Consider the following 14336-nt stretch of genomic DNA (forward strand, 5'->3'; position numbering starts at 1 on the left):
AACCATACTTGCCAGTTATCTTTATGATTGCCAGGGGAACTACTTATCTTAGAGAATATTCTTTTTCTGTGGGAGTGGGAACATTAAAAAACCAGCAATATAGATGGTTTTCTTTTTATAGTTTATTGACCTAAAATTTTTTCACCAGTCTGCATTTACCCACTCCACTTAGAAGTATCAAGATATGACGCATCAGATAAATGTTCCTATACTGGCAATTGAATTTTAATTTTTTATTTAAACTTTTGTCAATTCCTTATTTTTCCCTAGGCTTGGACTATTTTCTTTTAAGCTTTGAATCTGTGCTTATACAAATTTGTTGTAAAACATTAATATGTCTTAGTGATACAAATTAGCTCAGACTAAAACATAGATTGTCAAGTAACATTGATTGAAAAAAATTTTTTTTACCTATGCTCATGTAATACTAGGCTTGCAATAGTAGTATATCAATTTATCTTTATATTAATTTTTGGTTATGATGTTTCAAGATTGAAAAAATAATTGTATTGCATTCATACTTCCATTTGATTTGTCAAAGAAAAGTATTTTTAAATGAGTACAAATAATTGTTATTTTTATCACACTGGATTTTCTCAGAAAGTATATGCAAAAAATTTAGATGTGATTAGAATTATGAATTTTAATTATGTTTCCCCCTGCCTCCCAGGAACAAAGACAGGAAATTCTTCATTGTATAATAAAAAATAAACTTAACTGTGATGTAGATAAATTCACTGATCTTGACCTGCGTTGTATTGCAAAAGAAACTGAAGGTTTTGTAGCTAGAGATTTCACAATGCTTGTGGATCGAGCTGTCCATGCCTGTATCTCCAGCCGGAACGTGTGCACAAAGGAGGGTATGTTACTGGCAAAATCTGTAGCTGAGGACTGTGTTTTCCTGCATCTAGAAGTGCAATTGCAGTTAGCTTACATCAAGAATAATTGTTTTTCATTTTACTTGTTTAGAGGCATTTAATTAGCTAGCACTGTGAACCTTAAAGACAAGTAAAGTGTATTGAAAATTCATTTTGTTCAATATCAAATACTTTTAAAAATTCATTTTGTTCAATTCAAAGTACCAGAACTATTTTATTTGTTATTTTTAAAACAGGATTACTTTTAAAAACCTTAGACTTTCAAAAAGGTCTCAAAGGCTTTACTCCAACATCTCTGCGAAATGTAAACCTGCATAAGCCTAAAGATGTAGGCTGGGACAAGATTGGTGGCTTACGTGAAGTTCGGCAGATTCTCATGGATACCATCCAGTTACCAGCCAAGGTATTTATTTTTTTTTTAATTGGAAGAAGTTATTTCCAGAAGAACTACAAAGTACCAATTTTGACTTTGCTTCTAAGAGTTTGAATGAATTAGTATTTCAGAAGAAGGCTTCTTGTAGGCAAATGTACAATTTCAGTTTTGCTGAGCAAATGGAACTGTCAACACTCAGACTTGCAGAATGCAGGAGGGCACAGACTAGGAGCTGGAGAGAGGAGTGAGTTCAGGAAAGATTTGAAATCTCAGGCAATTGACACCAGGCAGAATAGATAGAAGGCATGGTCAAGGCAGGTTTGTGTATTTCAGCCGTTCCAAGCTCATGCTGCAGAATCTAGGAGAGTCACTGGGTTGAAATGGTGAGCAGAGGCACTCAGAAGCTGAAGTAGCAAAGACCAGGGTCCGAAGAGAGAGGCCAGGAGCCTAGGAAAGAAGGAATCTGGAAAGAACCTGGGCACAGGAGAGGACCACAAGCCCACTGCTACCAAGATCAAGTCATCAGACAACTACTAAGATTTAATTATAACTGTGTGCCAGGCCCGGGGCCAAGCACCAACTAAAGGGATTGTCAACAGGACTCACAACTCAGATCAGGTACCAGAAGACCGTACTAGTCATGGAGGGAGGAGAAGGAGAGCTCACATTTATAAAGTACCTGTTATGAAGTGCCTGGCCCTTCACAAATATTATCCTGTTGGATCCTCACAACCATCCTGGGAGGCAGGTGCTCTTATTATCCCCATTTTACAGATGATGAAATGGAGGCAAATAGAAACTAAGTGCCTTGTCCAGGGTGACACAGCTAGTAAATATTTGATTTGAACTCAGGCTTTCCAGACTCCAGCCAGGCCTTGACCACAGTACCATTGGCTGCTAAGACCGATTTGATAGTGATTCATGAGCACCCATTTACTAAATGTCAGTTACATAGAAGGTACTGTATTTGGCATTGAGGGATAAAAATAATCATACTAAGAATCGTCTTGCCTTATAGACTTTTTTCTTAATGTTATGCTTCATTTTCAAGTATTCCATATATAACCTGAGAAGAAAAGAGGGTAAGATAGAAAATGCTAACTGAACTATTCTTAATTCCTGTGCTACAAATACTGCTAGCTAATATATTTTTCTATATTTTTACATGTCAAAAATATTGTTGGTTTCATTAAAAACTTTTGCCTCCTCACATAAGTATCTTATTGTTGCTGTGCTTTTGCATTTAAATAAATAATACTACTAAAGACATTTGACAATGGGATAGTTTGGACTGAATCTGAAGAACTTTTTTTTTTTATAAAATGTATTTTAACTGCTGATTAGTCATTTTCAGTTTTAGAATTTAGCTCTTTGTCATATTTTTCAGTACCCGGATTTATTTTCAAACTTGCCTATCCGACAGAGGACAGGAATACTGCTGTGTGGTCCTCCTGGTACAGGAAAAACATTAATAGCAGGAGTAATTGCAAGAGAGAGTGGGATGAATTTTATCAGTATCAAGGTATGCTGAATATTGTACAGGATGATATGTGCATGGGAAACGGGGAGTCAGCCTTAAGCTTTTTATCTATAATGATACTCTATTATGAAAAATCAAATTATTGATTATTTTCCTTTTTCTACTCTTTGGCTGCTTGAATGAAAAATCAGATAATGTTTATGTTTGTATGCAGACATGCATGTAGATGTAGGGATGTGTGTCTATGTGTGTTTGTGTGTGTGTGTGTATATATGTGTTGACTATGACTTTTACTTAGGTTTAAAGAAAATGGAACTATAATACATGCTCCCACAAGGCTGATAAATGCCAGAAAGAAAACACACTTATTTACCCTTTGGAATATGCCTGCAAAGCCAATGAGCATCTCCCATCCTGAATGGTTCTAACAAATCCCCCTTCTTCTACTTTTCCCTTTCCAGACTCCACAGTTCCATTTTTCTTATTTGCACTTGAAATATTTCTTCTGATATGTTATACTTTGCAGGTTTGCCTTTTGTTACATATTGACTGCATTTTTTATTTTGCTTCTTCCTTTAGAGGGAAGAATCTTGTGTCAACAAACAAAATCTCCAAATTGCATTGTAGGATGGATTATTAATAGGAAGGTTACATGAAATAGCTAGTCTAATCTCTAGGGTGAAAATCCTTAGTTTTTGTCACAGAGAGGCATATCCTTTCTTATGATCTAGGCCTTAATTGTAAACTTGTAGTTCTTCGTCCGCAAGATTACATTGAGAACATTTTAATACTGGGTGGCCCAAATCAGAAGGCAAGTTTTAAGCCAGTTAATAATGCAGAGAGAGAATGTGTTTGTGTCTTGTGTGTCTGTATGGCTACACATAAATAATGTTACATTAATAAAATCAAGAATACCAAAAATTTGGAGGAATTTTATATTCTAAGTTTTCCTTGAATAATGACAAGGTTCTCTGTGGTTTTTTTTTTTCAGCATTGATAATTTTTTTCTAATTAATATTAAAGAAGGATCGTTTTTAATACTTGATAGTCCCAATTTTGAAAAGTAAAATTAAAATGAACATTGATGATTTACCAAATGAAGCATTTTATTTTACTTTTAAAACTGTAAAGCCGTTACGTTTAAAACAGTTTACTTTTAGAGAAAAGTGTACTTTATCTTCCTTTTCCTTTTAAAACATACCTACATTGGTATCAGTAGATGAAGATGCTAGCCAAAGAGTTTGGCATCTCTTCATGCTAATTGGAATCTCCTGAGTTTTCTAATAGGGTGAGTCTCTTAGTAACAGAAGCTGATACATAGCACCTCTGCCAGCAGGCAAGGAGAATGTCATCACTTTGGCTATTCCTTCTACCAGGGCAAATCTCAGCCCCACCATCCTGGAATGGACACCATTATAAAATACTGTGGCCAACAGTAGTCATCACCTGGTAATCAAGCTTCTCCATGGGGCCCATGTTTGAAGGCTTCCCAACTTGGGTTGAGCTTCAAGGCTTGTGCACTAATGGTACAGTCTTAAAGAGTCCAGGGTCACTTTCATACCAGGACAGAGTACCACAGGGCATCAATTCAGTGAAACAAAGAAATTATCTCTTAAGTATGAATATGCTGGTAAAAAAATACAATCATTAACTATAGGAGAGACCAACTAATGTGTTCTTATTTTTTGAATTTTCCATTACTTCATATTTGGATGTTTAAATCTGTGTTGGTTCTCTTAAGAATGCTTTTTGATAAACGAGAAAATTCCATTTGGAGGTAATAACTTTGTTTTGAATGCTAACAGAATTATATCCTCCCTGATAGGGACCAGAACTACTCAGTAAATATATTGGAGCAAGTGAACAAGCAGTTCGAGATATTTTTATCAGGTTGGTCCTCCAGCTTTTTCAGGTTGGTTCTCCAGTGTTTTGTCGTATTTTAACTTAAGAAATATTGACCAATAGTCCATTTTTGGTAAGAATTTTTTAGTAACTTCCTCTTTATAGAGTTAAGTGTTCATAACCTGTGTTTTATCAACTAATTTGGGTGTCAGAGATCCTTGTATCTTATTGGATGTTATTTGTAAATTGACATTATATTTATATTTAGTACAGAGTTGTTCTTCCTTTACCATGTACTAAATTTTTGTTTGTATTGTAGACCAAGCTACAGAACCTTAGCGTTTCCATTGGTAAAGTGAAAAAAAAATTTAAACTTCAAATTATTAGTATTTGCAAATGTTCTATCTTCCATAATAACTTTAATGGTACTAGGATTCATGAATTAATTTACTATTTGCATTTTTATTTTAATAATTTTATTAATAATCTTTCATTTGTATACTAAGTGAATTACTCTATTTTCCTTTCCCTATTTTCATAGAGCTATCATTTAGCAAAACTGATTAGTACATAGAAAAAAAAATTTGATACTGTTTGCAATGTTACATACTTGTGAAACTCCACTCTCTAAAAAAGAAAAAATTCCTTTGCAAAGGAGTTAGAGAAGCTGTCTCCCCCCAGGGCTTCTTTGGAGCCAAGTTTGTTCTTTGTAATCTTACAGCATTCATTTTTATTGTTTAGTGATTGTTCTTTGCACTTACATTGATATATTATTTTCTTGGCTCTGCTTACTTCCCTTTCCATCCATTCATCTTGGTTTCTCCATGTTTCTCTATACTCCACATGGTCATCATTTCTTATACCACAGTCAGATTCCATTACATTCACATAGCCAAGTTATGTTTTAGCCATTCCTTAATCAATAGGCATCTCCTTTATTCTCAGTTCTTTACTACCCCAAAAGTACTTTTCATTTTTTCAGAATTGATGATTATTATTACTTTGTTTCTTTCAGGGCACAGGCTGCCAAACCTTGCATTCTTTTCTTTGATGAATTTGAATCCATTGCTCCTCGACGAGGTCATGATAATACAGGCGTTACAGACCGTGTTGTTAACCAGTTACTTACTCAGTTAGACGGAGTAGAAGGCTTAGAAGGTAATCATTGTCAGTGCTCAAATTTCTTTTCTTTTTTTTTCCACACACAGAAACATTACCTAATCATAATAAATTTTTTTCTTTTACTTCCTTCAGGTGTTTATGTATTAGCTGCTACTAGTCGCCCTGACTTGATTGACCCTGCCCTCCTTAGGCCTGGTCGTCTAGACAAATGTGTGTATTGTCCTCCTCCAGATGAGGTGATAATCTCTTATTTATGGTCCCTAACCAACAAATTCTATGTTTTCCGAGTGTGAATTTTATTTCCAGCAGTTAATCTTGCACTTAGTTGATAGGGTTTTCTTTCTTACTATCAATGCTAGTCCTTACAAGGCAACTTAGATCTTAGCAGCAACTAAGCTTTTAAGCCATATTAGAACTCTAGCCCAAGAGGGAGCTATTGACTCAGTAGGTTGAGCCCTGGTCCCGGAGGCAGGAAGACCTGAGTTCAAATTCAGACTTAGCTGCTTCCTTGCTGTGTCACACTTGGCAGGTTACTTAATCTCAGATCACTGGACAAAATGGATCTATTGGAGAAGGAAATAACAAACCACTCTTGATTTGATATCTCTGCTAAAAAAAAATCTCCAATGGAATTCTGAAGGGTCAAGCACAACTGAAACAATCGAACAACAGAAAATACTTAGAGCATTTGAATTATCTAGAAAGATGTAAAGTTTCTTTACTAGCAGCTTCCTCAGGAAACTAAAAACTCCAGAATTACTGGCCAGTAGAACAGAGAGATCCCAGAATCAGTTTTTACTCCTCGGTTCAAGTTCTTTTGGCCTAATTCACATTCTTAATTGACTAGAGTTATGTCATTTTCAATCATGTCCAACTCTTCTGGACTCCATTTGGGGTTTTCTTGGCAGAGATTCTGTCATAGTCTGTCTTTTCCTCCTCTAGCTCTTTTTACAGATGAGGAAATTGAGGCAAATAGGATAAAATGACTTGTCCAGGATCACAAACTGAATTTGAACTCAGGTCCTGGCCTTTCATCCACTGTATCACTGTCTTAATGACAAATACCAACTTAAAAGATCTTTAATCTTTTAAAAAAGTACATAACTCTGATAACATTTTAAACCTAAAGATTATAAGGACATGAGCAGATTACTCAATTCATTTTTGGTTAGTTCATATTGATGTGCAGATAGCACTTAGAAGGCTATCTTTGATATTGGATGTTCTTTTGAATCACTCTTGTTAAATAAAGAACTATAAATTTGACATTTGCTAATTTTCTCAAGAAAGGACATTTATGCTGACATTCATTTTCCTACATGTACCTTTCCTTTTGGGGGAAGTTAACGAGGAAAGTAGACTTCATAGAAAGTAATTTTCTTTTTCTTTAAAACTTGTTGGATAATTCTTAAATTCATTTAAAAGAAGAAATTTACATTTTAAGATTTGAATTCTCATTGAAAAATCTGGACTTCGTTAAATCTCTCCGTTGTCCAGATTGCTGTCTAGAGTACACGGGAAGACTGCTTCTAGTTCTTTAATGTCAGTTCATCACATGTCCCCTCTCCTTTTCCCTTTCAATTGATCTCGTTTATGCCACTACTTACATGTATCATCATTCCTAGGATCCTAGATTTTGATCTAGAAGGGGTCTTCAGGTATAGACTTCTCATGTTACAGATGAGGAAATTAAATCACTTTTCAAAGTCACACAGAAACTCTCTGAGATTCAAATCCAGGACCTTTATTACCAAGTGCTGTGCAGTTTCCCAAAATGTCACAAGCATATATTGAATACCATCCCTGTGTCCTCCTTATGCTCTTTGGACCACCTACAGCTTTAATTCTTGGGACATTGGGATTCACTGCAGTCTTGCGGGGGAGGGTTGTTTTTAGTGAGGCAATTGGGGTTAAGTGACTTGCCCAAGGTCACACAGCTAGAAAGTGTTAAATATCTGATGTCAAATTTTTAACTCAGGTCCTCTTGACTTCAGGGCTGGTGCTCTATCCACTGCACCACCTAGCTGCCCCTATTTTTTTTTTTTTTTTTTTTTTTTTTTAGTTTGTGGAAATGTTTTTTCTTTTTTTATTATCATAGCTTTTTATTTACAAGATATAGACATGGGTAATTTTTTAGCATTGATAGTTGAAAACCTTTTGTTCCAATTTTTCTCCTCCTTCCCTCCACCCCTGCTCCCCAAGATGGCAAGTAGACCAATACGTTAAATATGTTAAAATGTGTATGTTTACATGTCCATACAGCTATTTTAGCTGCCCCTATTTTTGTTTTTGTTTTGTTGTTTGCATTGCAATTTGTAATTAGATATCATCAAGAAAATGGGAAATGGACAAAAAAAAATTAGGCTTAAGACAATAGTTAATTTTCTCATTTCTCATATTGGCTTATATTTTTCCCTTCAGGTGTCTCGTCTTGAAATTTTAAAAGTCCTTAGTGGTTCTCTGCCTCTGACAGATGATGTAGACCTTGAGCATTTAGCATCAGTGACTGCTTCGTTTACAGGCGCAGATCTGAAAGCTCTGCTGTACAATGCTCAGCTTGAGGCTATCCATGGCAGGCGGGCATCAGGCTTGTCACAAGTAAGATCACTAGAGAGAGAAAAGTTAGCACAGCTTTTTATATCAATACTTATTTTTATAGTTGTTATGAAATGATTTATTGAAAGAAATAACCTTTATTAAATGTAATAAAACTATTATCAGTTACTTATGTGAAAATGTCTTATTTGGGAAAGTCTCTGCATGAAACAATTTTTCTTTTGAATTTGATTCTCTTCTTTTTTCATGCTATAATTTTAACCATCTTTCCCATTCTCAAAACGCTCCATTGGCTCTTAACATAAAATACAAACTTTTCTATTTGGATTTTAAAGTCCTTCACAGTCCAATTTTTTCCAAGATAACTCTACAACATGTACTTACATTCCAGCCACACATTATACTCCCTCTCATACCTCTGTGCTCCTGTCCTTTGAATGCTTTCCCCCCTTCTGGAGTTCAGAGCTTCTTTTAAGGCCTAGCTCAAGTATTGTCACTATCCAAAAGTATTTTCTTGATAGCTCCCAGTGATTTCCTCCTTACACTCTTCAAATCATGGTATAACTTTTCTTGTATGCATCAGAATATTCATCTATGAACCTGTATCCCCAATAGAATTTAAGCTCCTTAAGGAAAGGTCTGTTTCCCTTTTGTATTCATAGTTTCACTCAGTGTCTGGTACATTTTGGGCACTTACTAACTCTTGGTTAATAAATTGTTAATAGCATAATGAAAATCCTAGCACCTGTTTGGACATAAGTCCCAACAATGCAGTTTTTGTTCCATTATGACAAAATGTAGAATAATTAGCTAAGCCATTAAGAATAAAAAATCAAGATGATTGCCTATAAGCTTTACCATTGGCTAGTTTGGTAAAGATGAGTAAGTCTCTTTAAGTATGTAGTTAAAAAAAAAAAATGATGTAATCCATCTTTTGATTTTCCTTTTCCCTGAAGTATTTGAGAATGGAGGGGAGGGGGAAATATTATGAAAGTATATGAAATTCTTTTATTTCCTTGAATTTTAATTATTCTGTTATATGTCTGTCTAGTGATGATTATAGATATGAGATTTAAATCATTGTAAGACTTTCTCGTTTTATGTGTTTTTTTTTTTTTTTTTTTTTTTTCAGGATATTGGTTCCAGTTCTGATAGTGACCTCAGTCTGTCTTCAATGGTTTTCCTTAATCATAGCAGTGGCTCTGATGATTCAGCTGGAGATGGAGAGTGTGGTCTAGAACAGTCTCTTGTCTCCCTAGAGATGTCTGATCTGCTTCCTGAAGAATCGAAATTCAATATGTATCGACTTTACTTTGGAAGCTCTTATGAATCAGAGCTAGGAAATGGAACTACTTCTGAACTGGTACCTGGGGCAGCCATTCTCGTTTTCTAAATGTGCAGGTTAAATGTGGCCTATTCATATTGAACTTGCAGATACCTCCCAGTACTAGGTCCTTCCTAGATGTGAGACTGTAGTGGGTGAAGTTTGGCTGTTGATCTCTTCCTCTCACCCTTCCCCACCTCTGTGAAGGAATCATATTAAGGAAGTCATCATCTCTACATACCTAGTTGTGTACCTGAGTGAATGAGTTTTGATTGATAGATTGATGTGCGAGTTAGTCATTTTCACTGCTTATGAAGTCAAGTTTATCTCCCTCTGGGTGAAAGCTGAGCTACTAGGTGGACAATGTTAAAACTGTGACTTGCAAAATATTTTCTTCCTTAGATAATTGGGAATGGGCATGGAACCTTGATTTAGACTTTGTCTAAATAACATCGACATTTCTAAGTCATTCTTAAGTTTGTTTCCCTGAAGATTTGCTTAAAGAAACAGAATCAACTCAGTGTTATTATCTTGGCCCTTGTTCTCTTTGAACTTTGGATCTAAGACAATTTTTTTTAATATATACAAAGATTAATGGGTTCTAATTCATAAGCAAAACTTTTAATGAAAAGCGAATAATCTCTTCTGGGGATTCTTCAGAATTGTATGAAGAATGTAAAAAATTAGATTTAAAGTAAAAATGAAGTCTCTTGTCCATTAAGCAACCAGAGAGATACAAAAGCAAGAATAAGACAAACTGTTCACCCATTTTTGTAAAGCACCAAATGATTAGAAGGGAAAAATTCCATTTGATTAACTGGCATTCCATATGATATGAATGCAATCAAAAAGCCAGTTTAATTGGGTCCTTAAGACTAACTTTTCTCTTTTTTGTGTGATCTAAACATTTTATTGTGTTGATTTGTACTATGTCTCCTCAACTTTTTTTAATTTTCCAGAAGAAAAATAATCTTTCCTTAAATACTAATAGTTAGCTTAGCATCTTTTAGTATAGAATCATTAAGCAACCTAAGATGTCAGAAAATTCTATCTTTCACATTTTTTAGGCCAAGTACCAGAGAAAAGGAGAAAGGCATAAAAAGTACCTTCTTTCAGATTAATGCTCAGAAAACATTTTAAAAATTCAATTAGAACAGCAATGGCTTAGCTCTTTCCCCAAAGAGGCCAGTTGGTTATGGTTTCTTGGCATGATGTTGGCATGAAACACAAAATATTTTGTTTTCCCTCTTAACATTTTATGTGAGAATGTAAATTTTGAAAATTTGATCTGTTTTTCTTATCAGGAAGATTAGAAACATTGACTTGAAGCATTTTCATATTTCTGAGATTTGTGTATGTGTGTGTGGAGGGGAGGGGGTGTTGTTTTGTTTTCTATGTAGGACTATAAGTGAACCTTTAACTATTTGCTGTAAAACTAAAACTTGGGGAACGTAAGTCCATTTGTACTGCAATATAACCCAGGAGTTAAGTTACAAAGACTTTGTGCTATGTCTGTCACCTATGAACTGACTACAGAGCAAAAACTTCTACTCCCAAAAGAAAGCTTTAGTCTCTTTCTATATACAAGAAAGTATTTTAAGCATTCTTAGTTACATTGTACAGTTTGAAAATACTCAATTTGACTTAGGTTAAAAATTTTTTTTCCTTCAAAGATGTCATAAACTTCAGTAATTGTTTACTTTTTTTTTTTTTTTTTACTCATCCCACGCTTAAAACCTCTACAGAGCTCTCAGTGTCTGTCAGGACCCAGCTCCACATCTCATGATTTTACTGGAGTAACTGGGAGAGATCTGGTGCTTTCACAACCCCCAATGCTCAGAATGTCATCCCAAGAAGGTTTGCAAGAGCTCACACAAGATCAAAGAGAGCAAATGAAAGCAGAGATCAGCGCCATCAAAGAGAGATACAGGAGCCAGAATGGAGTATGCCTTTTATTATTAATTCCTATTGAATTTGTGCTTTGGGTTGTTTCTCTTTTGTACAGAAGAGCAGGGCATAGTTACTTTGTTCAGGAAAAATTTTCTTTCTCATAGTTTGATTGCTAATGACAATAGTCACATGAATGAAGGAAAAATAAAATTAATCATGAACTTAACTCAAAGTATTTTTTATAAAATTTTAAGAGAAAGGAGCTTTCTCATATATAAAATGAGCCAACAAGGATGATCTCCAAAGTCTAATAATTCCAATATATATATATCCTTTTGCAGAAATTGATAGGTAGAAATAAGATCTTGGCAATATATGTATCGCTAATTTAGCTTTTTGTCATTGTCTTGTCTTTATTTTTCTAATTAAGGAGGATGTTACCGTTGTTCAACCAGGACCAGTTAAGAATACATTAACCATTAGCCAGGCTCATTTAATTACTGCCCTCAGTAACACAAGACCATCCATTAGTCCAGATGACTGGAAGAATTTTGCTGATCTGTAAGTGGTAACTTTTGATTTAGAAACTTAGATATTAATATTCCTGATATTATTCAGTTAGTTATTTGGAATGTTTTGTTTAATCTCTTTATTTCAGAAATTATAATATTTTCAGACCAATTCAGGAAAAAGTGAGCCTAGAACACATGTATATATCCAACAGCACAGGAAAAAAGTCAGAATCATTCTTTCCTATGGGGTGAATATGGGATTGTTTTTGAATTAATCTATTTTTTCTTAATTGCTTATAAGTCCTAAGAAGAGAAGTAGGGCTTGCAGAAAAATCTGAAATATTTAAAATTGTCATAAAAATGAATCCTTCCTCTTTGCCTTCTCACTTAAAAGTGTGATTAGAAGGTCATACTTGGAACTTTTACAGTGGAGAACTGATTCTGTACACAGTTACAGTTTTATCAGTAGTAATATTGTTATAAGTTAGAAAAGCATTAATTATATATATTTTTTCCCATAGCTATGATAACTTTCAGAATCCAAAGAAGAGGAAAAGTCAAAGTGGAACAGCTTTTCGACCAGGCCAAAAAGTAACATTAGCATAAAAGTAAACTTTTAATATTTTGTTTCATTTTCTTTTTTAATCAAGAAGTAGTGTGCCACTGCACTCAAATTTTATAAATGGTGTCTGTAAATTTCTCTTTAACTTAACAAATCAAGACAATGACAGATTTGTTAACATTAAAGTTAATTTAGTGACCAGGGTTACTTGCTATTTAATATTGAAGAATAATTTATTTCTAAAACTGCATTCTGTATTTTATTTCCTGTAAACCAATATTAAGCACTTAATGAAATAATATTGGATGAATGATGTATCTAACTATTTGTCTCTTTGTCTGAAGAGACATTAGAATTTGTCATTGTGTGTATTTTTTGGAAATCATTGATAGCAACCACTTCAGTTGTTTCTTGGAAATTTGTTCATTGTTTTGCTCCCTACGAACCCCATGATTTAGAGTACTATTTTGGAAATAAATGACATCGTCTTACTCATGGGACGATAGGTTCTTTTCATGATACCATGGGTGGCATGTCCACACAGTTTATAGCAGTTGGAACTGTATAAGGTAGATATTTAATGATCTCTGTTCAATCTATAAAAGGTATTTTTTTTTCTACATCTATTAAATATTGAATCAAACCATCATATACTAGTACTAGTTAGGGAAGAAAGTTAAACAAAAATACAGCTTTCAGAAGTAGGAAAATCACCATTTTCTACATGGAGGAGGAAAGCATGGAGACTGCTGTCCATCCCTCCTTTGTTTTCACTGCTTGGTTGTCCTGACCTTAGCACTGCCTGAGGGGTGAGGGGTGAGCAGTGAGCTCAGCCACAACTTCCCAGTACCTCTTCCCAGTTCTACCTCGGGTAAGGAAACAAGGGTCTCAACCCAGCATGCAAACCCTCGTTATTGGAGGCAGTGGCAGTGAAGAACAAGGGAGAGCGGCTCTGCATGTAGTCATAGCAGGGAAGGGTGAGGGCCAGGGCTCGCTGGCCACCAGGGAGTGGATTCTTTGGGGCTACAGGAACTCCTGATGTCAAGTGTGAAGGAAACGCTTGTCCCAAGGGCGCCATGCATCCTGGAGGTTGGAAGGATGATGCGCGGTAACATCTGCACCTCCTGTTTACCACTGACTTGTTGACTCCCATTGGAGGAATTATGCATTGCTCAAAGAAGGCATGAGTAATTTGTGGCTTAGTTTTCTGTGCTACTTTCAATTCCTGTTTGAGAATTTTTTTTTCACAAATTGTATTGTCTGTAAAGAGTTGGATGAGTTGAAAAAACTGTAAAGTATTAAAAAAGATTTTAAAATTACATTGGGTGTGCTGTGCATATGTGGTTGGAGGGGATGAAAAATCTGAACCAACTTTTTTTTTTTAATTAAAGCTTTTTATTCTCAAAACATATGGATGAATAATTTTTTAACATTGACCCTTGCATAGCCTTGTGTTCAAATTTTCTCCTCTTTTCTCCCATCCCCTCCCCTAGATGGCAAGCAGTCCAGTATATGTTATACATGTTGAAATGTTAAATCCAATATATGTAAACATTTATGCAATTATCTTGCTGCACAAGAAAAATCAGATCAAAAAGGAAAATAAATGAGTAAGAAAACAAAATTCAAGTGAACAACAACAAGAGAATATTTTGTTGTGATCCACACTCAGTCCCCTCAGTCCTCTCTCTGGGAGAGCTGATGGCTCTCTCCATCACAAGACCATTGGAACTGGTATCAGTCATCTCATTGTTGGAAAGAGCCATCCATGTCCATCTGAATTGATCACTGTGTAAT

General features: G+C 35.0%; 1 protein-coding gene across 1 annotated transcript in view; it reads left to right on the forward strand.

Annotated features, from left to right (window-relative positions):
- Positions 1-13860, forward strand: part of PEX1 (peroxisomal biogenesis factor 1) — a 47135-nt gene extending 33275 nt beyond the window's left edge. Inside the window, exons 14-24 of the mRNA XM_074272234.1 lie at positions 671-860; positions 1115-1281; positions 2639-2773; positions 4557-4621; positions 5589-5731; positions 5828-5931; positions 8117-8293; positions 9384-9614; positions 11321-11518; positions 11896-12026; positions 12499-13860. Coding sequence (XP_074128335.1) covers positions 671-860; positions 1115-1281; positions 2639-2773; positions 4557-4621; positions 5589-5731; positions 5828-5931; positions 8117-8293; positions 9384-9614; positions 11321-11518; positions 11896-12026; positions 12499-12583 — 1626 coding nt within the window. The 3' untranslated portion in view covers positions 12584-13860. The remainder of the gene's footprint in view (positions 1-670; positions 861-1114; positions 1282-2638; positions 2774-4556; positions 4622-5588; positions 5732-5827; positions 5932-8116; positions 8294-9383; positions 9615-11320; positions 11519-11895; positions 12027-12498) is intronic.
- Positions 13861-14336: the final 476 nt, after the last annotated feature.

Source organism: Sminthopsis crassicaudata, chromosome 5 (assembly GCF_048593235.1).
Source record: "Sminthopsis crassicaudata isolate SCR6 chromosome 5, ASM4859323v1, whole genome shotgun sequence".
NCBI lineage: Eukaryota > Metazoa > Chordata > Mammalia > Dasyuromorphia > Dasyuridae > Sminthopsis > Sminthopsis crassicaudata.